The following is a 24,892-nucleotide window of genomic DNA, read 5'->3' on the forward strand; positions in this document are numbered from 1 at the left end:
CCTCCCTCTACAAAACTGACATGAAGGGAATACCTCCCTTACAGGTAGCTGTGCGGATAAAGTGGGGTGATACGAGTGAGGTATTAGCAGTGGATAAGGTGGAATGGATATTTTGTTTTTCATCAATGCATCAGTGTGCACCTGGCACACTCAGCGAGCACTGGATTCTTTCTCAGTTCTGTGTTTAGCTCAAGGCCTTGCTGTTTGACCAAAATGTCCCTCCAGCCCGTGCTGCAAGGCTTATCATGCCTGCCAGCTCCCACTTCAGATATACCCTGTCCCCACAGTTAGATAAAGTTTCTGTCTCCTAAAATCTCCCAGCCCCTTAGCCATGTTCCTTCCTAAGCATTTTTAATATCCTGTCTCATCCTGCTTCTATGCATATCTTAATGTTTTCACTAAGATAATAGATTCCTTGAGATGAAGACTTTGTATGACTTTATCTTCATGTTCCCCTAGAACACAGTATTCTGCAAGACATGTTTTCTGAATTAGGGAAGAATGAATGAAGGATGTTGTATCGAATTTAGAACTGCTATAACCTGAACAATATAAGTAAAGCAGAGACGCCCTGCTTCGTTTATAACTGAGGGGTGCTTGCTCAGAATCCAGATATAGGTCTTACTTTTCTGATTCACTTGGGAGTCAGTAAAGACAAGCACTTCATCCTCATGGACACTGCTGGAGTTCATGAACGCAGACACGGCCTCACGGCCAATCTCCACATAATAAGGCCCAAGCTCCACTTTGGTTCCATGAAACTCATTATAAATAACAGCCTTGAGCATATAGACTTCTTCTGGAAAAATAAGAAAGAATGGACATTTGATGAATTTTTAATAACAGGCATAACAGTTAACATTTGCAGAATGGTCATAATGGGGTGACTAATAGGGGAACTGATGCAGGAAAGGTGATTTTTCTTATCTCTTATAGCAGCAGGATCATTTCACGGGCATGTGACTCATACAGTTGCACAGAGCCCCACAAGCAATGGAGTATGTGAGTGATTTAATGCTCTTTTATCTTGAAATTCTTCATAATTATTTTCAGCAAGGGGTCCTGCATTTTCATTTTCCCCTGGGCCTTGAGAATTATGTTTCCAATCCTGTGCAGTAGGAAATATTCATAAGGATGAAAATAGATACTGGTTATCCCACAGCTAGACAAATAATACTTAAACAGCCAAATGGGAATATATCAAATAACTATGATGGTGGATGACAAAAATGGCCCCAAACCCTTACCCGTTTTCACATACTTACAATATAACTGTAATATGACTCTGTGGTTCCTCTCATTAAATGGTGAAGCCTATAGCTTCACCCCTCAAATCAGTGCTAATCATGTGGCCAATGGATTTTCAAAGTGCTTGCACATTGGGGCTTGCCCTCTCTTTCTTGTCTTGGGACCTCTGTCATTGTCATTGGGACCCTGTCATTGCCATGTGAATAGCCTGACCTAGTCTGCTGAAGGATGAGAGACACATGACTGAGTCCCTCCATGGCCCCAGCCGAGGGTCAGTCACCTCCAGGAGAAGAGCCACCTGGCTGATTGGCAGCTGGCTGCAGACCTATGAGTGAGCCCCTCTAAGACCAGCTCAGACCTGAAGAACTCCCAGCAGAACTGGGAGCCCAATACAGGATGGTGTTTTAAGGCACTAAGTTTAGGGTGGCTTGTTAACACACCAATAGACTACTGATACTACTGATACAATTCCACTGAACTGGAAAGATATTAGTAATTCTCTAATCTCAACTCCCTATACAATATTCTTAAACTGTACATTTGATCATGTCATTCCCCAGCTTGGAAAATGAGAAGTGATTCCTAATGTGTCACAGGAGCAAATTTGTAGCTGAGCCCTTCCCCTTCACCTGAGCTGGTCCCAATCACTCATCCTTGACTCCACCAGGCCCACACCTGACTCATCAGCCACACAGAACCAGCCTCCACTGCTCATATGGCCAGTCTCCACCACAAAGATGCCCCTATGCACAGTCTTCTCTCAGTTTACAACATCCTTCTTTGTGCCTCCATCTGGCCAACTTGCGCCTACCATGAGCCTCTTTGAATGACCCAGGCAGAATCACTGGCTTCACCTGGCATCTGACCATGGAACGTGGGCTGGGCTTCCCTTTCAGATTCACTACATTCTCTGTCTTTCTTGTCCCCAAACCTCATCACAGAACACTTAGGACATACACAATATATGTTTATCAAAGGACCAATCAAGTTTACAGAATGGAATGCTGAAGCTCGAAAGGTTAAACAATGTGCTCTAGGCCTAGAGTATGCAATGCTTTCATAGGAATTAAGACAGTCATTTCTCTCTTCACTTGCTGCATCCAAATTATATGGAATAATATGTGGATCTACTAGCAGCATAATAAGAAGAAAAAAGGGAGTGATTTTAAAGAGTAAAAGTCTATCTCCGGGGAAGAATAGTGAACATGGTAGCATGCAGGAGGATTTGGGAATATACTGTGATAAGCAGAGGCCAGAGAGAAGGGTATCCTACTTTAAGCACAACTCAGATTAACATGTAGAAGAAATCTACATGTTAAGGAAAGGTACACTTTCCCAAATTGTATTTTCATCTTGGAAGCTATATCTCAAATGTTGAGACACCATTCATAACTTTATTCCAATTTTCTTACAATACTGCTTCTCATAACTGTGTCCAAAATAACTTTGCACATGAATTTTTTGACAAGTAGAAAGTGAAATAGACATCCATGCAGGTCATCCCATTCACAGGAACCAGAACTTAACTAAGAGTGTGCTATGTGTTGTTTCATGTCAAAAGGCAGATTTCATGACCACAAGTTAGAAAAGGCAGTTTATGTAATAGTTAAGAATACACTCCATGGACTCAGTGGAATTTGGCATTGGAAATCTTTGTGACCAAATGTTAGGCATACATCTTATTTCTTACTTTCTTTCTTTCTTTTTTTTTTTTTTTGAAACGGAGTCTCGCTCTGTCACCCAGGCTAAAGTGCAGTGGCGTGATATCAGCTCACTGCAAGCTCCGCCTCCTGGGTTCACGCCATTCTCCTCCCTCAGCCTCCTGAGTAGCTGGGACTACAGGTGCCTTCCACCATGCCTGGCTAATTTTGTTTTTGTATTTTTAGTAGAGACGGGGTTTCACTGTGTTAGCCAGGATGGTCTTCATCTCCTGACTTTGTGATCCACCCGCCTTGGCCTCCCAAAGCGCTGGGATTACAAGCATGAGCCACCACGCCCAGCCAGGCATATCTTACTGTCAAGTTGACTTTTTTTGAGATGGAGTTTCACTCTGTCGCCCAGGCTGGAGTGCAGTGGCATGATCTCAGCTCACTGTGACCTCCGCCTCCCAAGTTCAAGCAATTCTCCTGCCTCACCTTCCCAAGTAGCTCAGATTACAGGTGTCCGCCACCACACCTAGTTGATTATTATTATTATTATTTTGTATTTTTAGTAGAGACAGGATTTCACCATGTTGGCCAAGCTGGTCTCGAACTCTTGACCTCAGGTGATCCACCTCAGCCTCCCAAAGTGCTGGGATTACAGGCATGAACCATCGTGCCTAGCCTCAAGTTGACTTTAGACTTAACCCCTGATAGAAGATGTAATACTGATATAGTTTGGGTGTTTACCTCTCCCTAATCTCATGTGTCAAATTGTAATACCCCAAGTTGGAGGTAGAGCTTGGTGGGAGGTGACTGGATGACGGGTGTGGATTTCTCATGAATGGTTTCGTACCATCCTTTGGTACTGTCCTTGCGACAGTGAGTGACTTCTCTTGAGATCTGGCTGTTTAAAAGTGTGTGACATCTCACGCTCTCTCTCTCATTCCTGCTTTCACTGTGGCCTCCCCAGAAGCTGAGCAAACGTCGGCACCACACTTCCTGTAAAGCCTGCAGAACCATGAGCCAATTAAGCTTCTTTTCTTTACAAATTACCCAGTTTGAAGTATTTCTTTATAGCAATTGGAGAATGGCCTAATACAAATACCAACTCCTTACTTCATTCATAAAGCAACAAAAGAAACCAATGAATATGTATCAAAGTTGCAGATGCTTAAAATTATTATAATAGAGCAAGTCCTGATGTGAAATAGAGATATAGTTAGCCTTCCACTTAACCTTCTAGGAGTTAATCCAAAAACAAAAAAGAAAACAGTGAATAAAAATAAAAACTCTTTCTCTTTTTGTTTAGTGAAACTAAGAGGTAGCTAGCATGTTCAGAATACAAAATAGATGCAAAAACTGCTAAAAGCGGCAAATATCAAGCATGTATGAGCAGGAACCATACTGAAGGAAGAAAATAGAAAACGTCCTAAAGTGAGAACTCAGTTGCCAAAGGACTCAGTGGCTGTGAATATCAACATACATACGTGTGTACGCAACACACACATAGACACACACACTCCACCTGCAGTTAGTTCAGAAAAATTGCAACTCTTTAAATTATGAGTAATGCTGGAAGAAAAAAGAAAGAAAGGAAGAAAGGAAGAAAGGCAGGAAAGAAGAAGGGAGGGAAGGATAAAGGGAGAAAATACCATTCGGTACATACAAGATACTACAAGAGTCAAGAGGGGAAATTCCAAATACTCATAGTAGCTTAAGATAATTTATCAGAAAAACACTGTACACAAGAACAGGATTGAACAACTTGAGGAATCATTATCTTCTGAGATGCAAGACCAGAGAGCAGAAATGAAGGAAACAAAGTCAACATTTCAGAGTATAATGGAGAATGGAAAGTGCGGAACACAAAAGAAGGCATGCAGAGGAAAATACAAGGAGAGCAGGCTAGATGAAAAAGGAAAACCAAAAAAGATTTGAAAAGACAAAAAAGAACTAATAGATGTATGCCAGTCTCCCAAAAAGAAAGCTGACATATTGGAATAGAAACAATGTAAAGATCTAATTCAAGAAATCTTTCCTGAAACAAAGGACACATTAAAAGGTACACCATGTGCTGAAGAAAGGTGACCCAGAGTGGCTAGCACTTAGACACGTCCTGGCAAAGCTGCTGGAGTTGCAAATAAAGAAATAATTACCGGCTGGGCGCGGTGGCTCACAACTGTGATCCTAGCACTCTGGAAGGCCGAGGTGCATGCACCACTTGAGGTCAGGAGTTTGAGCCCAGCCTGGCCAACATGGTGAAATGCCATCTCTTCTAAAAATACAAAATTCAGTCAGGCGTGGTAGTGTATGCCTGTAATCCTAGCTACTTGAGAGGCTGAGGCATGAGAATCGCTTGAACCCAGGAGGTTTCAGTGAGCCAAGATCGTGCCACTGTACACCAGCCTGGGCAACAGAGTGAGACTGTGTCTCAAAAAGAAAAGAAAAGAAAAGAATTCTCTTGACAATCACAGAAAAACATCAATCGTTGTGGGGGGAAAAGAAGGCTGACCTTGGAATCACCACAAATAAGAAAGACAGAATGGAGAATTTCAGGGAGGCTTCTTCAGACACAGAGTGTTGGGGCCACCAGCTGAATTTCTGATTCAGCAGGTCTGCAGTGGGCCTGAGAGTCTGTATTCTAAGCCAGTCTCAGGTGGTCATGATGCTGCTGGGCCACAGTTGGAGAACCACAGTTACAGGAGAGAACAGAATGGAAAGATAACCAGATTCCCCAGGAAAAGAACATGTGACCAAGGAGTCCAGAGTCAGCACACTGTCATTCCAATATAATGGCTGCAACAGTTTTGAATATGTGGGAACTTAGAGGAAGCTTATTCCATGAATCTTCCTATAAAATCTACTAGAGGGCAAACTTCAGACAGCCAAAGAGGAACACTATGCCAAATAAAAGCCGAGCAAGAACTGAACCAGAAGTAAGACTAATGTTGGGAAGCAGGCTGATATGGTTTGGATCTGTGCCCACACCAAATCTCATGTCAAATTGCATTCCCCAGTATTGAAAGTTGGGCTGGCCGGGCGCGGTGGCTCAAGCCTGTAATCCCAGCACTTTGGGAGGCCGAGACGGGCAGATCACAAGGTCAGGAGATAGAGACCATCCTGGCTAACACGGTGAAACCCCGTCTCTACTAAAAAAATACAAAAAACTAGCCGGGCGAGGTGGCAGGCACCTGTAGTCCCAGCTACTGGGGAGGCTGGGGCAGGAGAATGGCGTAAACCCGGGAGGCGGAGCTTGCATTGAGCTGAGATCCGGCCACTGCACTACAGCCTGGGCGACAGAGCAAGACTCTGTCTCTAAATAAATAAATATATAAATAAATAAATATGATACAAAAAAAAAAGAAAGAAGAAAGTTGGGCCTTCAGCATTGGCAGTGAGGAGGTGGGAGGTGATTGGATGATGGTGGCAGATTTCTCATAAATGGTTTAGTGTCACCCCCAATACCTGCCACTTGGTACTGTCCTCATGATAATGAGTGAGTTCTCATGAGATCTGGTCTTTTAAAAGTGTGTGGCACCTCCCCCCTCTCTTGCTCTTATTCCGGCCATGTAATGTGTGTATTCCCTGTTAGCTTTCTGCCATGATTGTAAGTTTCCTGAGGCTTCCCCAGAAGCTGAGCAGATGCCCACATCAATGCTTCCTATACAGTCTGCAGAACTGTGAGCCAATTAAATCTCTTTTCTTTATAAATTATCCGGTGTCAGGTATTTATTTATAGCAATGCAAGAACAAACTAATACATAGGTGGTAGGAAAAAAGGGTAAATATTTCATGTTCTGACAATGTAGAAATCATACAATAAACCAAATTTGGGCGAGGGAAGAGAAGAAGAGGTGGGAGCTGTGGAATAATGCAGATTGTCTCATAAGTAATTGCTGGAAATCAAAAGACATGAAGATTCAACAAAGCAACTAAGAAAGGTGAAAGCATACATAAGAGAAAAAAATGACTAAAACTGGTGATAAAGAAGAGAGGGGAAGAGGAAGATGGGGAATATGCTAATTTCATAATTGCTAATGGTAGCTAATGAATGAATACTCTAAAGAAACAGAAGGATAAGGACATTTTATAAATAAAAGGGGTCAACTAAAACAAGGCACAAACCTTTCAAGTATCAGAAAGCTAACTCAGATGAACATATAAAAGAAAGAAAAGACTATTTAATGAAATGTATTTTAAAATGTACACAGGGCCCATAATGTAAAATACGGCAAACATCTGTCATTTCAATAAAGTCAAAATCACTAAACTCACGTATCTCAAATAAGAATGATCAGAATGATTCACACAGCAAAGCCAAGTCCATTGTAGAGAAACATCTAGGACAGTGATTCCAAAAGGTGGCAAATGAAAGAATCTCCCAAATTGTGAGAGGCTGTGTGATGAGGTGGGAGTGATGTGCATGCTGCAGGGGCCTCCATAGGCAAGACAGGGCAGAAGACACAAAGGAAGAGGCTTGGGCCACCTGGGTTGTTCAAGGAATTGGGATTTCCAGTGAAAAGGGTAAAACGGGGGTTATGTTTTCCTACTCAGGACAGAGGGCCAGCCATGTGGGAGGATCACCGAGAACCCTGATCCTCGACCTCATCTTACCCAATGTTTGCCTCTCTCTTTCCCTCCTTCTCCATCTGTTTTCCTTTCTCTGCCCTTCCTCCCTCGTTCTTTCTCCATTTTCTACCCGCCAACATCTCCTCTCCCTCATCAGCCTTTCCCACTGGAGGGTGGGGTGTGGTTATGAGGACCACAGAAGAGGGTGAGCAAAGGGACTCAGCAGATAGCAGATACCTGGAGCCAGCTCACGCTCACTGTATAGGAGGGACACGGGGCTGCAACTCCCTGTAACCTCCTGAGCAGCCACGGATTTTTATTCCTAACACTGACCACATTTTAAGCCATAAAGACAACACCAGGCTTAAAAAAAAGTTAAAATAGCAGAGAAAAAGATTTGCTTATCATGCTACATTAAAACTAGAAATTAATAATGAAAGCAGTTCACAAAGAGGCCATATGGCATGTGAAAAATTTAAATGTAAATAATAACTAATTTAGCATCTGAGAAAGAAAAGAAGCTTTTATCTGAGGAATGCAAACCTCCTCTAAATGATCAGTCCCCAGAGGCGCGTGGGAATGAGACAGCAATCACATACCACTTCCCTCCTTGGGCTAAGGAATCCTGTCTTGAAACTGCTAGCTATCCGATGAGTGGCTATAAATTAACCTAACAATGCCACACACAGAACACCATAGCCCATACAGTGTATAGCCAATCACTAATCAATGTCATCTCTGTAAACCAATGAAAATTCCTGACAAACAGCTTTATATCAGCCCACTCCTTGTGGTGTCTTTTTGCTTTTAAAAACATACTTGTGACAAAGGCAGAAATAAGCTCATATCCAAGGTTACTGGGGTCTGAGTCTTCCTGGCAGCTGTTTTCACTTTGGCACAAGTAAACTTTTAAAGTCATGTTTTTTGTCTCTGCTTCTTTGTAGGTGGAAATGTCCAACTGAAAATGTAAAAGAAGAAAAAAAATACTATAAAAGCAAAAAGAGGAAAATAAAGATAAAAGTGGAAATTAATAAACTAGGGGAAAATGTGGAATAAACAAAATCTAGTTAAGAAACTAAGAAAGTTAGTTCTTTAAATAAACTAATGAAAATTTACCCAACCAATTAAGGAAAAAAAAAGAAATGAAACAAAATAAAATAAAAATGATAGAAGAAAATACAGATACCAATTAAAATAAAAGAATTATAAGAGCCTATTTTGCTCACTTCTATGCAAATAAATGTTAAAACCTGGATTAAATAGATAATTATACAAGAAAAAATAACTTGAAAGAACTACCTAGTGGAGAAATGGAAATTCTTAACAGATGAATTTCCATAGAAGAAATAGAGGAAGGTGTCAATGAGCTACTCCAACGGCAGTAAGAAGAAAGTACCAGTCCCAGAGGGTTAAAAAGGAAATTCTCCAAAGTAGAATATATATTTCCGATGCTATTCAAACTGTTTCAGGACAAATAAAAGACAAAGAAAACTTTCACATAGCACTGATATCAAAGACCAAAACTATTGCACAAAAATCAACGACTAGAAATTGTTCTGCACCAGTCATTTGAAGGTGATCTAGTACCTATCTACCTACCTGTCGTTGAGGAGAAAAACTGTAATGAGGCAACAGGAAAACTGGACTATTTTTCAAATGCATTTGCAAATGCCTTTAAGGATTTTGGCATTTAGAATAATAGGTCTTGCTGTTACCTTCTGAGTTCTTTCTAGGGTTGACCTATTCATTAATTGGAACTTGGGTTCTAAGATTTAGGTGTCTTAGTCCACTTTTTATAAATAAATAAATGAAGGGGGGATCACAGTGGACGGGAGAAAGGATTAGATTGCAGCTCCAACTTGGATGGACAGAGGAGTGTGTGGAGGCTCACATAGTGAATTTTTGCTTCAGAATGACTGCAGGAATAAATCAGGAAAGCTGAGAGGACCCACAGACTCCCTGAAATAAGTGGATTGCTCCTGCAGGACCCAGGAGACACCCCAAATACTGTGCTGGTATACATGACTGAGAGACTCACAAATGGTTCACATCACAGTACTCTGTGCAGACAACCCCCAGTACCAGCCTGGAACCTGGTAGACTGGCTGGGTGGCTAGATCCAGAAGAGCCATAATTACTACAGCTCAGTTCTCAGGAAGCCACATCCATAGGAAAAGGGGGAGAGTACTACATCAAGGGAACACCCCATAGGACAAAAGAATCTGAACAACAGCCTTCAGCCCTAGACCTTCCCTCTGACAGAGCCTACCCAAATGAGAAGGAACTAGAAAACCAACTCTGGTAATAGGACAAAATAAGGTTCTTTAACACCTCCAAAAAATCATACTAGCTCACCAGCAAGGAACTCAAATCAAGAAGAAATTCCCAATTTACCTTAAAAAGAATACAGGAGGTTAGTTATTATCAGGGAGGCACCAGAGAAAGGCAAAGCTCAGTGTAAGGAAATCCAAAAAATGATATAAGAAGGGAGAAATACTCCAGGAAATAGATAGCATAAATAAAAAAAATTAAAAAAATAAAAATAATCAAAACTTCAGGAAACAATGGACACACCTATAGAAATGCAAAATGCTCTGAAAAGTCTCAGCAATAGAATTGAACAAGTAAAAGAAAGAAATTCAGAGCTCAAAGACAAGGTCTTTGAATTAACCCAATCCAACAAAGACAAAGAAAAAAGAGTAAGAAAATAAGAACTAAGCCTCCAAGAAGTCTGGGATTATGTTAAATGACCAAACCTAAGAATAATTGGTGTTCCTGAGGAAGAAGAGAAATCTAAGTTTAGAAAACATATCTGGGGCAATAAATGAGGGGAATAAACTTCCCCAGCTTTGCTAGAGACCCAGACATCCAAATATAAGAAGCACAAAGAATACCTGGGAAATTCATCACAAAAAGATCATTGCCTAGGCACATTGTCATCGAGTTATCTAAAGTTAAGATGAAGGAAAGAATCTTAAGAGCTGTGAGACAAAAGCACCAGGTAACCTATAAAGGAAAACCCATCAGATTAGCAGCGGACTTCTCAGCAGAAACCCTATAAGCTGGAAGGGTTTGGTCAGTCTCTTCAAACGAAACAATTATCAGACAAGAATTTTGTATCTAGCAAAACTAAGCTTCATACATGAAGGAAAGATACAGTCTTTTTCAGACAAACAAATGCTGACAGAATTTGCTACTACCAAGCTACCACTATAAGAACTGCTAAAAGGAGCTCCAAATCTTGAAACAAGTCCTGGAAACACATCAAAACAGAACCTCTTTAAAGCATAAATCTCACAGGACCTATAAAACAAAACTACAATTTAAAAAACAAACAACCAATAACGAAGGTATACAGGCAACAAATAGCATAATGAATGGAATGGTACCTCACATCTCAATGCTAATGTTGAATGTAAATGACCTAAATGCTCCACTTAAAGGATACAGAATAGCAGAATGGATAAGAATTCACCAACCAACTATCTGCTGCCTTCAAGAGACTCGCCTAACACATAAGGACTCGCACAAACTTAAGGTAAAGTGGTGAAAAAGACATTTCATGTGAGCAAACACCAAAAGCGAGCAGGAGTAGCTATTCTCATATCAAACAAAACAAACTTTAAAGCAACAGCAGTTAAAAGAGATAAAGAAGGACATTACATAATGATAAAATGCCTTGTCCAACAGGAAAATATCACAATCCTAAACATATATGCTCCTAACACTGGAAATCCCAAATTGATAAAATAATTACTAATAGACCTAAGAAATGAGATAGACAGCAACACAATAATAGTAGGGGACTTCAATACTCCACTGACAGCACTAGACAGGTCATCAAGACAGAAAGTCGACAAAACAAAACAAAACAAAAAAAACCCAATGGATTTAAACTATACCCTGGAACAAATGGACTTAACAGATATGTAGAGAACATTCCATCCAACATACACAGAATATACATTCTATTCAATAGTGCATGGAACTTTCTCCAAGATACACCATATGATAGGCCACAAAACAAGCCTCAATAAATTTAAGAAAATTGAAGTTGTATCAAGCACTCTCTCAACCACAGTGGAATAAAACTGGAAATCAACCCCAAAAGGAACCTTCAAAATCATGCAAATGCATGGAAGTTGAATAACCTGCTCCTGAGTGATCACTGGGTCAAAAATGAAATAAAGATGGAAATTTAAAAATTCTTCAAACTGAACCACAATAGTGACACAACGTATCAAAACCTCTGGGACACAGCAAAGGTGGTGCTAAGAGGAAATTTCATAGCCCTAAATGCCTACATCAAAAAGTCTGACAGAGCACAAACAGGTAATCTAAGGTCATACCTCAAGTAACTGGAGAAACAAGAACAAACCAAAGACAAACCCAGCAGAAGAAAGGAAATAACCAAGATAAGAGCAGAACTAAATGAAACTGAAACAAACAAAAAATACAAAAAAATAAATAAAATAAAAAGCTGGTTCTTTGAAAAAATAAATAAAATTGATAGACCATTAGCAAGATTAACCAAAAAAAAGAAGAGAGAAAATCCAAATAAGCTCAATAAGAAACAAAACAGGAGATACTACAACTGACACCACAGAAATACAAAAGATCATTCAAGGCTACTTAATGAACCCCTTTACACACATAAACTAGAAAACCTAGAAGAGATGGTTAAATTCCTGGAAAGATATAACCCTCCTAGCTTAAGTCAGGGAGGAATTAGATACCACGAACAGACCAATAACAAGCAGTGAGATTGAAATGGTAATTTAAAAATTACCAACAAAAAAACCCCAGGTCCAGACGAATTCACAGGAGAATTCTACCAGACATTTAAATAATTGGTACCAATCCTATTAACACCATTCCACAAGACAGAGAAAGAGGAAACCCTCCCTAAATCATTTTATGAAGCCAGTATCACCCTAATACCAAAACCAGGAAAGGACATAACCAAAAAAGAAAACTACAGACCTATATCCCTGATGAACATAGATGCTGAAATCCTTAAAATACTAGCTAACCAAATCCAACATATCAAAAAGACAATCCACCATAATCGAGTGGGTTTCATACGAGGGATGCAGGTATGGTTTAACATACTCAAGTCAATAAATGTGATATACCATATAAACAGAATTAAAAACAAAAATCACGTGGTCATCTCAATAGATGCAGAAAAAGCATTCAGCAAAATCCAGCATTCCTTTATGATTAAAACTCTGAGCAAAATTGGCATACAAGAGACATACCTCAATATAATAAAAGCCAGCTATAACAAACCCACAGCCAACCTAACACTGAATGGGAAAAAGTCGAAAGCATTCCCTCTGAGAACTGGAACAAGACAAGGATGCCTGCTCTCACCACTCCTCTTCAACATAGTACTGGAAGTCCTAGCCAGAGCAATCAAGAGAAAGGAATAAAGGGCATCCAAATCAGTAAAGAGGAATTCAAACTGTCACTGTTTTCTGATGATATGATCATATATCTAGAAAACCCTAAAGAATCATCCAAAAAGCACCTAGAACTGATCAAAGAATTCAGCTAAGTTTCTGGATACATAACTAATGTACACAAATCAGTAGGTCTTCTATACATCAACAGAGATCAAGCTGAGAATCAAATCAAGAACTCAACCCCTTTTAAAATACCTGCAAAAAAACAAAAAACAAAAACAAAACCACGTAGGAATATACCTAACCAAGGAGGTGAAAGACATTTACAAGGAAAACTACAAAACAGTGCTGAAAAAAATCATGGATGACACAAACAAATGGAAACACATCCCATGCTCATGGATGGGTAGAATCAATATTGTGCAAATGACCATACTGCCAAAAGCAATCTACAAATTCAATGGAATCCCCATCAAAATACCACCACCATCTTCACAGAATTAGAAAAAAAAATTCTAAAATTCATATGGAACCAAAAAAGAGCCTGCACGGCCAAAGCAAGACTAAGCAAAAAACAAATCTGGAGGCATCATATTACCTGACTTCAAATTATATTATGAAGCCATAGTCACCAAAACAGCATGGTATTGGTATAAAAATAAGCACATAGACCAATGGAACAGAATAGTGATCCCAGAAATAAATCCAAGCACTTACAGCCAACTGATCTGCAACAAAGCAAACAAAAACATAAAGTGGGGAAAGGACACTCTTTTCAACAAATGGTGCTGGGATAATTGGCTAACCACATGTAGGAGAATGAAACTGGATCCTCATCTCTCACCTTATACAAAAATCAACTCAAGATGGATTAAGGACTTGAATCTAAGACCTGAAACTATAAAAATTCTAGAAGATAACATTGGAAAAATCCTTCTAGACATTGGCTTAGGTAAGGATTTCATGACCAAGAACCCAAAAGCAAATGCAATAACAACAAAGGTAAATTGTTGGTAGTTAATTAAACTAAAGAGATTTTGCATGGCAAAAGAAACATTCAGCAGAGTAAACAGACAACCCATAGAATGGGAAAAAATCTTCACAATCTATACATCTGACAAAGGACTAATATCCAGTATCTACAATGAATTCAAACAAATCAACAATCCCATCAAAAAATGGGCTAAGGACATGAATAGACAATTCTCAAAAAATATATATATATATACACAAATGGTCAGCAAACATATGAAAAATGCTCAACATCACTAATGATCAGGGAAATGCAAATCAAAACTGCAACGTGATACCACTTTACTCCTGCAACAATGGCTATAATCAAAAAATCAAAAAATAGTAGATGTTGGTGTGGATGCAGTGAACAGGGAACACTTCTATACTGCTGGTGGGAATGTAAACCACTATGGAAAACAGTGTGGAGATTCCTTAAAGAATTAAAAGTAGAACTACCATTTGATCCAGCAATCCCACTACTGGGTATCGACCCATTGGAAAAGAAGTCATTATACGAAAAGGATACTTGCACATGCATGTTTATAGCAGCACAATTTGTAATTGTAAAAACATGGAACCAACCCAAATACCAATCAATCAATCAGTGGATAAAGAAACTGTGATATATATATATGTAAAATGAAATACTACTAAGCCATAAGAGGAATGAAGAAATGGCATTCACAGCGACCTGGATGAGATTGGAGATTATTATTCTAAGTGAAGTAACTTACGAATGGAAAACCAAACATTATATGTTCTCACTCATAAGTGGGAGCTAAGCTATGAGGATGCTAAGGAATAAGAATGACACATGGACTTTGGGGACTCAGGGGGAAAGGGTGGAAGTGGGTGAGAGATAAAAAGACTACTAATAGGGTGCAGTGTATATGGCTCAGGTGATGGTTGCACCAAAATCTCAGAGATCACCACTGTAGAACTTACTCATGTAACCAAACACCACCCATTCTCCAATAACCTATGGAAATAAATTTAAAAAAAACCAAAAAAAACCAATGCTAATTGAGGGGGCTCTTGAGCAGCCACTTGCTCAAGCCTGCTCCCACTCTGTGAATTGTCTCCAATAAATCTGTGCCTACTCTGGCAAAAGAAAAAAGTAATAAAAATAAATAAATAAAATCAATGACTAGAAGCCAACACCATTTATGAGGAAGAACCATGAACAATATGTTAGAAAACTGAATGCAATAGCATAATAAAAAAGTAATTCATCAAAATCAAGTGTTTTCCACCCCCAGGAATTCAAGAATGAGTCAGTAAGATACTGGCTAATATAACACATGAGATTTGGAGTTCTAAAGAAGCAAAGAAAAAAGTTATAAAATCAGCTTCACAGATGCTGGAGAGAATTTAACAAAATCAACAACTCTTATTTTCTTTAAGTCTTCATTAAGAGAGGAAAAGATGAAAACTTCCTTTACATGATAAATTATATCTGTCAAAAATCTAGTATCTAGTTTAATGGAAAAATGTCACAGCCTGATGGGTTCTTCTTTCCCACTGCCCTGAAAAAAAAGACTAATGAGACCAGCAGGTGTTGCAGCAAAGAATGTAATAATTAATCACAGGCCCGCCGAGCAAGGAGAACAGGGAGAAAGTTCTCAAACCTGTCTCCCCCAGAATTTGGAGGCTGGGGTTTTGTAAAAGTACTTTTTAAAAAGTACTTGCCCAGCAGGGTTCTGGGAAACTGGAACAAATGATTGGCTGAACAATTGGGAAGAAATCACAGGAGCCATCTCAAACTGTCTTTGTGCAGCTGAGTTAGTTCCTTGGCAGGGATGTGAGGGGGTAGTCTTAGAACTAGATAGTATGTCTTGGTCTACTGAGATGCTAAATCTAAAAAATATCTCAAAGACCATATCTTTAGGTTTCACAATAGTGATGTTAGCTATAGGAGTAGTTGGGAAAGTTACACATTTTGCAACCCTCAGTTACATGACTCTGGGGCAATAGACAACCTAACCTATAGAAACACAAACTAAGCAATGGCAGATTATGGTTTAATGCCTACTCATTAGCAAAGTCCAAACCCCTATCATAATTTTAACCTTGCCTTATGAATATGGCTTTAATCTTCAGACAAGGAGGGTGCCAGTTTCCTTTGCCTCCAAGTTTAATGATAAACCAAATCCTTCTCATAGTTATATTGGCCTCTGCATTACAATAAGCAAGAAAAATATTTAGTTTGTGAATTTAGAAGCAAGATGGAGTCAATCATGCTAGATATCTCTCATTACTTATAATTCTGCAAAGGCAGTTCAAAAACACTGAAAGGATCTTGAGACTGACATGCCCATCATCATCTATCTCATTTAACACTGTTCTGACAGTATCAGCCATTGTAATTAAACAAGAGAAAGCAACTGGAGGGGTCAATCTGGAAATGAGAGGTTGATAATCACCATTCATAATATGTTTACATAGCTGGAAAACACTAAAGAATACACTTCAAGATAACTATAAACAACATGAGAATTAAGTGAAAGAGAAGAGGACCTAAAATCAACAGAAAATAGCAGCAGCTTTTCTATATACAGATGACAACCAGTTTGGGGACAAAATGGGAAAAAAATGGAAAAAATATCCCTTTTATAATACAATAGTACAAAAAATAAAATATCATACAAGAAACATGATTCTATATAAAGAAATGCTCAGGCTGGGCACAGTGGTTCATGCCTGTAATCCCAACACTTTGGGAGGCTGAGGCTGTAGGGTCACTTGAGGCCAGGAGTTCATGACCAGCCTGGTCAATACAGTGAGACTCCTGTCTCTATTAAAACAGAAAATAAAAGAAAAAACAGAAATGTTTAAAATACTTTTAAAGAAAGATGCACAGAAAAATGGACAGGAACAGGGCAGTTCATGCAGGGGTAGACTCTTAAATATAAAGGCTCTACATAAATTAATTTATATGTTAAACATTTGTAAATGAAAAATAAAATTCTAAGCCCTCCAGCCTACTGAATGGACCCCTCCTTCTGGCTAAGAGCATTCCCAAGTGAACCTGAAAAATGAGTTCAGGCCATAATGGGAAGGGAGGGTCAGACATTCAGACATGCCCCATAGTACCCTCCTCCCTTTGGAATTCAGGCACAATTGACCAGCATTAACATTTAAACAGAGGCCTTAAGAATGACAAAACAGACTTTCTGTAGCAATAAGATACCAACATGACAGATAGCAGACCATGAAAGAAATCAAATTATTAATATTATTATTATTATTTTGAGATGGAGTCTCGCTCTGTTGCCTAGGCTGGAGTGCAGTGGCATGATCTCCGCTCACTGCAAGCTCCACCTCCTGGGTTCACACCATTCTCCCACCTCAGCCTCCCGAGTAGCTGGGACTACAGGCACCCACCACCACGCTCAGCTAATTTTTTTGTCTTTTTTAGTAGAGATGGGGTTTCACTGTGTTAGCCGAGATGGTCTTGATCTCCTGACCTCGTGATCCGCCCACCTCAGCCTCCCAAAGTGCTGGGATTACAGGTGTGAGCCACTGTGCCCAGCCGAAATCAAATTATTTTAACCCAAAATATATTTGATACTTTGAAATCATCCTATGAAGAGAGGAGGACCCAAAATCAACAGCAAATAGTAGCAGCTTTTCTATACACCAATGACAACCAGTTTGGGGACAAAATGGAAAAAAATATCCCTTTTATAATACAATAGTGCAAAAAATAAAATATCATACAAGAAACATGTAAATTCCATAAAAAGAAAAGTTCAGGCCCAGCACAGTGGTTAATGCCTGTAATCCCAACACTTTGTTAGGCTGAGGCTGTAGGATCACTTGAGGCCAGGAGTTCAGAGAAAATCTATGTTCTGCAGAGAATTCCCTTACCTTTCCAGATCTTTTCCTGATCCAGGACAGAATTAACTCAATCTGGCACCTTGTAAAGGTTGATAAGAAACATTTACAATATATTCTCTCTGAAGGCTGCTACCTGGAGGCTTTGTCTGCATGATAAAACTTTGGTCTTCACCACCCCTTATTTTCACCCAGACACTCCTTTCTATTGATTCCAGGTCTTTAGATAATAACTTAACTCTTTCAACCAACTGCCAATCAGAAAATCTTTGTATCCACCTATGACCCGGAAGCCTCCTCCCACCCCCATCTTTGAGCTGTCCCACCTTTCTGGACAGAACCAATGTATATCTTAAATGTATTGATTGATGTCTTACATCTCCCTAAAATGTATAAAACTAAGCTATAGCATGACTACCTTGGGCACAAGTTCTTAGGACCTCTTGAGACTGTGCCTCAGGCCATGGTCACTCATATTTGGCTCAGAACAAATCTATTCAAAAATTTTACTTAGTTTGATTCGTCATCAACAGATGATTTAAATAAAAATACCAATAAGATATTTTTATACTAGTCAGTGTGAGTCTAAAGTTCATGTGGAAAAATAAACAAGCAAAAATGGCAAGAATAATGCTAAAGAAGATGAGTGACAAGGGGAGCCACCAGCAAATCGCCTGAGGGCAGAGACGAACCCAGCGTTGGTACAGGCAGCACACCCCATCAGTGTGGCAAATGAATTCCAGCAAATGACGCCGAGCCGAATGGGTGGCCATGCTAGAGAAGATGAGTGACAAGGGATGCCAGCAAACCGCCTAAGGGCAGAGAGGAAGCCAACATAGGTAGAGGGAGCACGCCCCATCAGTGTGGCAACCGAATCTTCCAGCAAATGACGCTGAGCCAAATGGGTGGCCATTCAGGAAACAGTCAAATGGAATCTATAATGCAGGCTTTATGCCAGGATATGTATTCAAACGCATTCAGTATTTAAATGAGAAGACAGAATAATAAAAACTCTAGGGGAAACCATGACAGAATTGTTCCATAAACTTAGAGTAAGGAAAGAATTTCTAACTACGACATAAAACTCAGAAACCATAAAATAAAGGGTTGATAAAGTATACTTAATAAAAGTTAAAAATTCCTACATGAAAAGAAAAAAAAACTATAAGTAAAACCAAAACACAAATGACAAATTGAAAAATAAAAATTTGCAATATATACTAAACAGACAAATTTTCCTACTAACTAAAAGAGCTCATTGAAACCCCATATTAGATGGAACTGTGAAAGTGCTCTATTTGGTTGAATATGGTCATATACTGGCAGCTGACAAGGATGAACCTAATAAAATGCAAATTTTAATACTTCAGAAAGATACTGTTTTTACCTATCATATTGATCTCTACATTGTTCACAGGAATGTAAACCGGACAAGAGTCCTAATTAAAAGCAATTTAGCAATAACTATCAATTACAGATGCACATAGCATTTGAGGCAATAATCTTGCCTTTCCATTAAATGACATACACATGTAATTATTCACTGCAATGTTGTTTGCAATACTGAAAGATCAGAAACAATTTCAATGTCCACCCATAAAAAGAAATAGCTGAGTAGATTTGGTCCATTAAATTAATAGACTACTCAGCAACTACACCAAAAACCAGGGAAGCCCTTTCTGTGTAGAGAGGGGAGCCTGTCTAGATATGGATATGCATTTAAGTGAGCAAGGAGTGGGACATGTGCATGGTATACTTCCATTTGTGGAAAGGAGGGGAAACAACATTTATACTTGCTTATACACATAAAAGAAATAAGAAGTAGAAGGCAGTAGTTGACTGTGGGTCAATAGAAAAGGACTTTTTACTATATATCTTTCTAGAATGTGGGAGTTTACACCATGAGAATGTACATGTTCAAAAAGTAATTTTTAAAAAAAGGGGGGGCGTGAAGGTGCAGTGGCTCATACCAGCACTTTGGGAGGCCCACACAGGCAGATCTCTTGAGGTCAGGAGTTTGAGAACAGCTAGGCCAACAGAGTGAAACCCCATCTCTACTAAAAGTACAAAAAATTAGCTGGGCATGGTGGTGCACACCTGTAATCCCAGCTACTTGGGAGGCTGAGGTGGGAGGATCCCTTGAACCCAGGAGGTGGAGATTGCAGTGAGCTGAGATTGGGCCACTGCACTCCAGCCTGGGCAACAGAACAAGACTTTGTCTCAGAAAAAAAAAAAGGAAGAAATAACGAAAGAAAGAAAAAAAAAGAAAAAATTAAATCTGATCCATAAGTGGAAAAGTATCAGAACTCTCCACTCACCCTCCACCCCTAATCATCATCTCTAGGGGTTTAGTAGTTATCTGAGTAGAACGGGTCCAACATTGGAATGTAAAGAATTTTTTTCTTACTTTGGTTGAGACTACAAAATGTTGGAAATTTTAGTGCAAAAGAATTCATATACAACACTGTGTGTGTGTATATGTGTGTTCATGTACTTGAAGTAATTTTTCAATAGTTATTATTTTTAGAATTCTGCTTCTGTGTAGGATGAAGTGCCAGTACATTAGCTTCGGGACCTCAGGACAAATCCCTCAGCCTCGCCACCCCTACCTTACAAGGCAGGTGGAAAGATTAAATGCGATAAAGTATGTAGAGTTGGTCACAGTGCAAAACACAGTGCACAAACCCACCTACATCCGCAGTGCACCACTGAACTACTATTCTTAGAGCCAGGAAGCTTGGCTGAGTCCAGAGAAATGGAATGTGGTTTCTTTCTATTCCCAACACTGCCTCTTGGGTCTCCTAGCTCAGGATCTTCTTCCCAGGCTCCTGAAAAGGACACTGTGCACCTTACCTTTTGAGTACTGATGGTAGGCAGTCACCGCCATTGCCTCAGACATGTTGTGTAGCCTCATTTCAACCCCAGAGCTGTCCCCAAAATCCATCATCAGACAGAGAGCCTCTCCAGAAGCCATATGAACACGGAATCCCAGATTTGGAGGTGCCCAAGCTTCCATTTCCAGGGAGCAATCGAGAACAGGGTTCATGGAGTTTTCAGAATTTTGAGCTAGGATGGCCACAGGAGGATGCTGAGTAGGGGGATAGAGGATCTCAGAACCAGACTGCAATGCCATGAAGCTGGAGGTGCGAGGAGTGCCGGGTGGAAGGCTGTGGGAGCTGTGGGAGAGAGGGAGAGGCTTCAAATTTCATGACAGTGGACCACATCACCAGGTGGGTTGGGAAGGCAGAAACCAAGCAGTCTGGCGTGGGTCCAACTAGCTAGAAGCCAAGTCTGAGAAACCTGATGAAAGGCTTCACTTCCACTGGTTCTCAGAGCAGGGTCCCATGGCCAGCAGCATCGGTATCACCTGAGCACTTGTGAGACATGCAAATTCTTCACCCACCCCAGACCCACTGGGTCAGAAACTGGGGTGGGGACAGCAAGCCCCCAGGTGAATCTGAGTTCAGCAAAAATTTGGGAGTCACTGTTCTAGCTACATTACTAATAGTAAAAGGTAGAGTTTCTCTCATCACTGATTTAATGGACATGAAAGATGGTATCTCCCACAAGTCACTACTTCCTGTGTTTTTGCGAAAAGCTCCCCGTGAGGGTGGGTGCCATCCTTTCTACATTTCTCCCTAGCTCCTTGTGCTGCAAATCGGTTGGGGAGTTGGGAATAGTCTAGGATACTCGTCTCAGCTTCCAATCACACAGGACTTTCATGATCATCATATATGTATTAAAAGCTGGTCTTGAGTAAAGCATATGGTATTGGTACCATTATGTGGCATAAACAAAAGATTAAAGAAAGCAGGAAAAGGAAGATCATGGAGGTAGAAATGGCTTAAGTATCTTAATGGCCAATTCTCATGCTCCCATGGTTTTTTTTTTCCTCTCCCAGTGTGCTGTGCATGTCCCATTAAAAATACACACAGGCGGGTGGATCACAGGGTCAGGAGATCGAGACCATCCTGGCTAACACGGTGAAATCCCATCTCTACTAAAAATCCAAAAAATTAGCCGGGCGTGGTGGCGGGCACCTGTATAGTCCCAGCTACTTGGGAGGTTGAGGCAAGACAATGGCATAAACCCGGAAGGCAGAGCTTGCCGTGAGCTGAGATCGCACCACTGCACTCCAGCCTGGGTGATGGAGCAAGACTCTGTCTCAAAAAAAAAAAAAAAAAAATACACAGTCAGCCGGGCACAGTGGCTCACGCCTGTAATCCCAGCACTTTGGGAGGCCGAGGTGGGTGGATCACGAGGTCAAGAGATCAAGACCAGTCTGGCCAACATGGTGAAACCCCATCTCTACTAAAAATGCAAAAAGTAGCCAGGTGTGATGGCATACGCCTGTAGTCCCAGCTACTCAGGAGGCTGAGGCAGGAGAATCACTTGAACCCGGGAGGCGGAGGTTGCAGTGAAGAGAGATTGTGCCACTTCACTCCAGCTTGGGTGACAGAGTGAGACTCTGTCAAAACAACAACAACAACAAAAAATATACACAGTCAGACAAAGCCTCAGTCTCAGTATGTGATTGATAGGAAACATAAAGGCAACCAAGTGACATGGATCCCTGATGGCAAACAGTGGCCAATTACGTTTACACCATCGTAACTTGAAAGTCACCGGACTTAACTGCAACGATAATTAAAGCAAACAACGAAGATACTAAAATCACCAACGACTGGGCACGGATGGCTCCAGACTGGGGATGGAGAAGTGATGCTGGCCTCCACACCTCCTTCACCTTACCTTCTGGGAGAAGTGGGAAAATGGGAAATCGGCTACAGGGGTACTCACTGGGAGCTGGTCTGAGTGGGTCTGGCCACCTTGGAGGGGGTCTCCATCGTGGCAGTCCCAGGAAGCAGCCCCGTGGCCGTATCCTCCGCACAGCACAGCAGTCTCAGGACACAGCAGGAAGCCTCCATCTTCAGGCTGCAGGGAGCTGCTGCAGAAGAGGTGCCCTGGACCTTAAAAGTTTAAGAACAGCTCAGGATTTATTGAATGGCCTCATCCGGCATCAGTAGTTGATGTCCTCCACACTCAAAAAGCCAATTTAATAAAGAGCCCCACTGCTGCTGAGGTCTCTGCTATTTGGGTGGGCGACCACACGTTGGCTCCATGCGTTGGTGCTATGTCATGAGTGGTAGGACTCACACTTTCCAGCATGCTAGCCAAGAAAGCGCCCGGCTGGCACCAGCTCCATGGCCAATTCTCATGCTCCCATGTTTTTTTTTTTTTCCTCTCCCAGTGTGCTGTGCATGTCCCGTTAAAAATACACACAGGCGGGTGGATCACATGGTCAGGAGATCAAGACCATCCTGGCTAACACGGTGAAATCCCGTCTCTACTAAAAATCCAAAAAATTAGCCGGGCGAGGTGGCAGGCACCTGTAGTCCCAGCTACTCGGGAGGTTGAGGTAAGAGAATGGCATAAACCCGGAAGGCAGAGCTTGCAGTGAGCTGAGATCGCACAAATATGAGACATGTTTGATCAGGAATTTCAGGGTTGCTTAGTATTGGAAGTTCGTGTTATCCCTCAGCTAAGCCAATAGAAAATTAGCAACTTCATAAGGTCATCTATAACTCTGTAAGGTTGTCAGCTGAGAGATGGCGCTCTTATAGACAGCAAAAATGTAAAGTCTATTTTCCCTTACTGTGGTGACAAATTTTAGTGATGCCTTCAAACTGCCTGAGCAGTGTCCAAATGACTTAGAAAGGCAAAATATGGTTCACTGACAAACTCTGAGGCCGCCTATGTACGGATGAGTCTCCCAGATGCTCACCAGCAGCTTTCTGATGAAATTCAATGGCAGGGGTTAGATACCAACCTGGAGAAGGCCAGAGAATGTGCTGTCCGTGGTCCCAGTGGCACACAGCCGCCTGTGATGGAACCTGGGGCCACCACTGCTCCAGGCCCTCACGATTATAATGGAAGGTTTGCGGGGAATTCTGTATGGGAAGGAAAGCGCAGAAAGAAAAGGAAACCCAGTCATGTTTCAGTCATGTATCTGGCTTATTTGATTACGAATCATGCCGTTCCCCAAGCTTTGCTGGAAATTCCCTCGCTGTGATCACAGGCCCATTCCTGGGAGTCAGGCCCAGGCTGACCATGGGGATATGATGTGGTTAGAAGCCAAACCAGCGGGGCTGCTGCAGGCACTCGAGTGAGAAGTCTTAGGTAGAGTAAAGCTTATTAAACCATTGACTAAAATCCACGCCCACTTAGGACTCTGCTTCAGACAGTTCACCCAAAGGGGCGAGTCACGTACAAAGTGTGCTCTGTCTGCCCCGTGGGGCCTGGACTCGGCTGGAACATACTGTGGTGCAGTGACTGAGGGGCCACCGTGGAAGGCCTGGTGGTAACTACTTGCCTACGTAGTCAAAGCCTGGCAGGGAGGCAGGGCTTGGGAATGGGACTCAAGGACTGTGCCTCCGACCAGCAGGGACAAGGGCCATTTAGCTGGTCATCTTTGTGTTCCCCTGTCATAGCACCCTGTTTTCAGCTGTTATCACCACCTCACCCTGCTGATGAGCCCCAGCGAGCCCTGCAGGAGGGAGTGAGGCACAGCGGCTCCTTTCTTAGCTGCAGCTCCAGGCTCCTCCTCTGGCAAGACCAGCCTGACTCTCAGCCTCCCTTCCCCAACACGGCTCCAGTGAGGTGAGTGTCTCTGTCTCAGGCTGTGGCAAGGCCAGGCCAGCATTATAATCCTACATGAGAAAAATCCATGACGAGTATTTCCGATGCCTGCAGCTGACTGGCTCTGGGCTTGCTCTGCTCTGCAGAAGAGTTAAGGCACGCTGGGGGATACAGGCGCTGGGTCAGAGGCTGTAGAGCTCAGTCCCCACCTACACAAGAGTCACTATTCTAGTGCCTCAGCTGAGGCTCAGTGTCCGTATCTGTTAACATGGAGCTCAGAGAATAGACCTGCCCCGGTGAAGAGTAAACTATTAGATGATAAGAAAGAAAAAAAAACATTTTGTCTGAGGAATGCAAGTCCCTTTACATGATCAGGCCCAGAGAGGCATTAAAATATGACAGCAGTCATGTCTCACTCCACTTGAACTAAATAATGACCTCTTGAAGCCACTTGTGGGCTCTAAACTGACTGACGCCAAGTAGCCAAAAAATGCCATCCACCTTATAGTTCAACCATGTATAGCCAATCACCGA

General features: G+C 41.3%; 1 protein-coding gene across 1 annotated transcript in view; it reads right to left on the reverse strand.

Annotated features, from left to right (window-relative positions):
• The window catches only part of PKD1L1 (polycystin 1 like 1, transient receptor potential channel interacting), a 180,940-nt gene that overhangs the window by 142,883 nt on the left and 13,165 nt on the right, over window positions 1-24,892 (reverse strand). Inside the window, 5 exon segments of the mRNA XM_023226405.2 lie at window positions 626-799; window positions 8,280-8,446; window positions 20,566-20,895; window positions 22,472-22,689; window positions 23,550-23,670. Of these exon segments, the coding sequence (XP_023082173.2) occupies window positions 626-799; window positions 8,280-8,446; window positions 20,566-20,895; window positions 22,472-22,689; window positions 23,550-23,670 (1,010 nt within the window).

The sequence above is a fragment of the Piliocolobus tephrosceles genome, chromosome 8 (assembly GCF_002776525.5).
Source record: "Piliocolobus tephrosceles isolate RC106 chromosome 8, ASM277652v3, whole genome shotgun sequence".
Taxonomy (NCBI): domain Eukaryota; kingdom Metazoa; phylum Chordata; class Mammalia; order Primates; family Cercopithecidae; genus Piliocolobus; species Piliocolobus tephrosceles.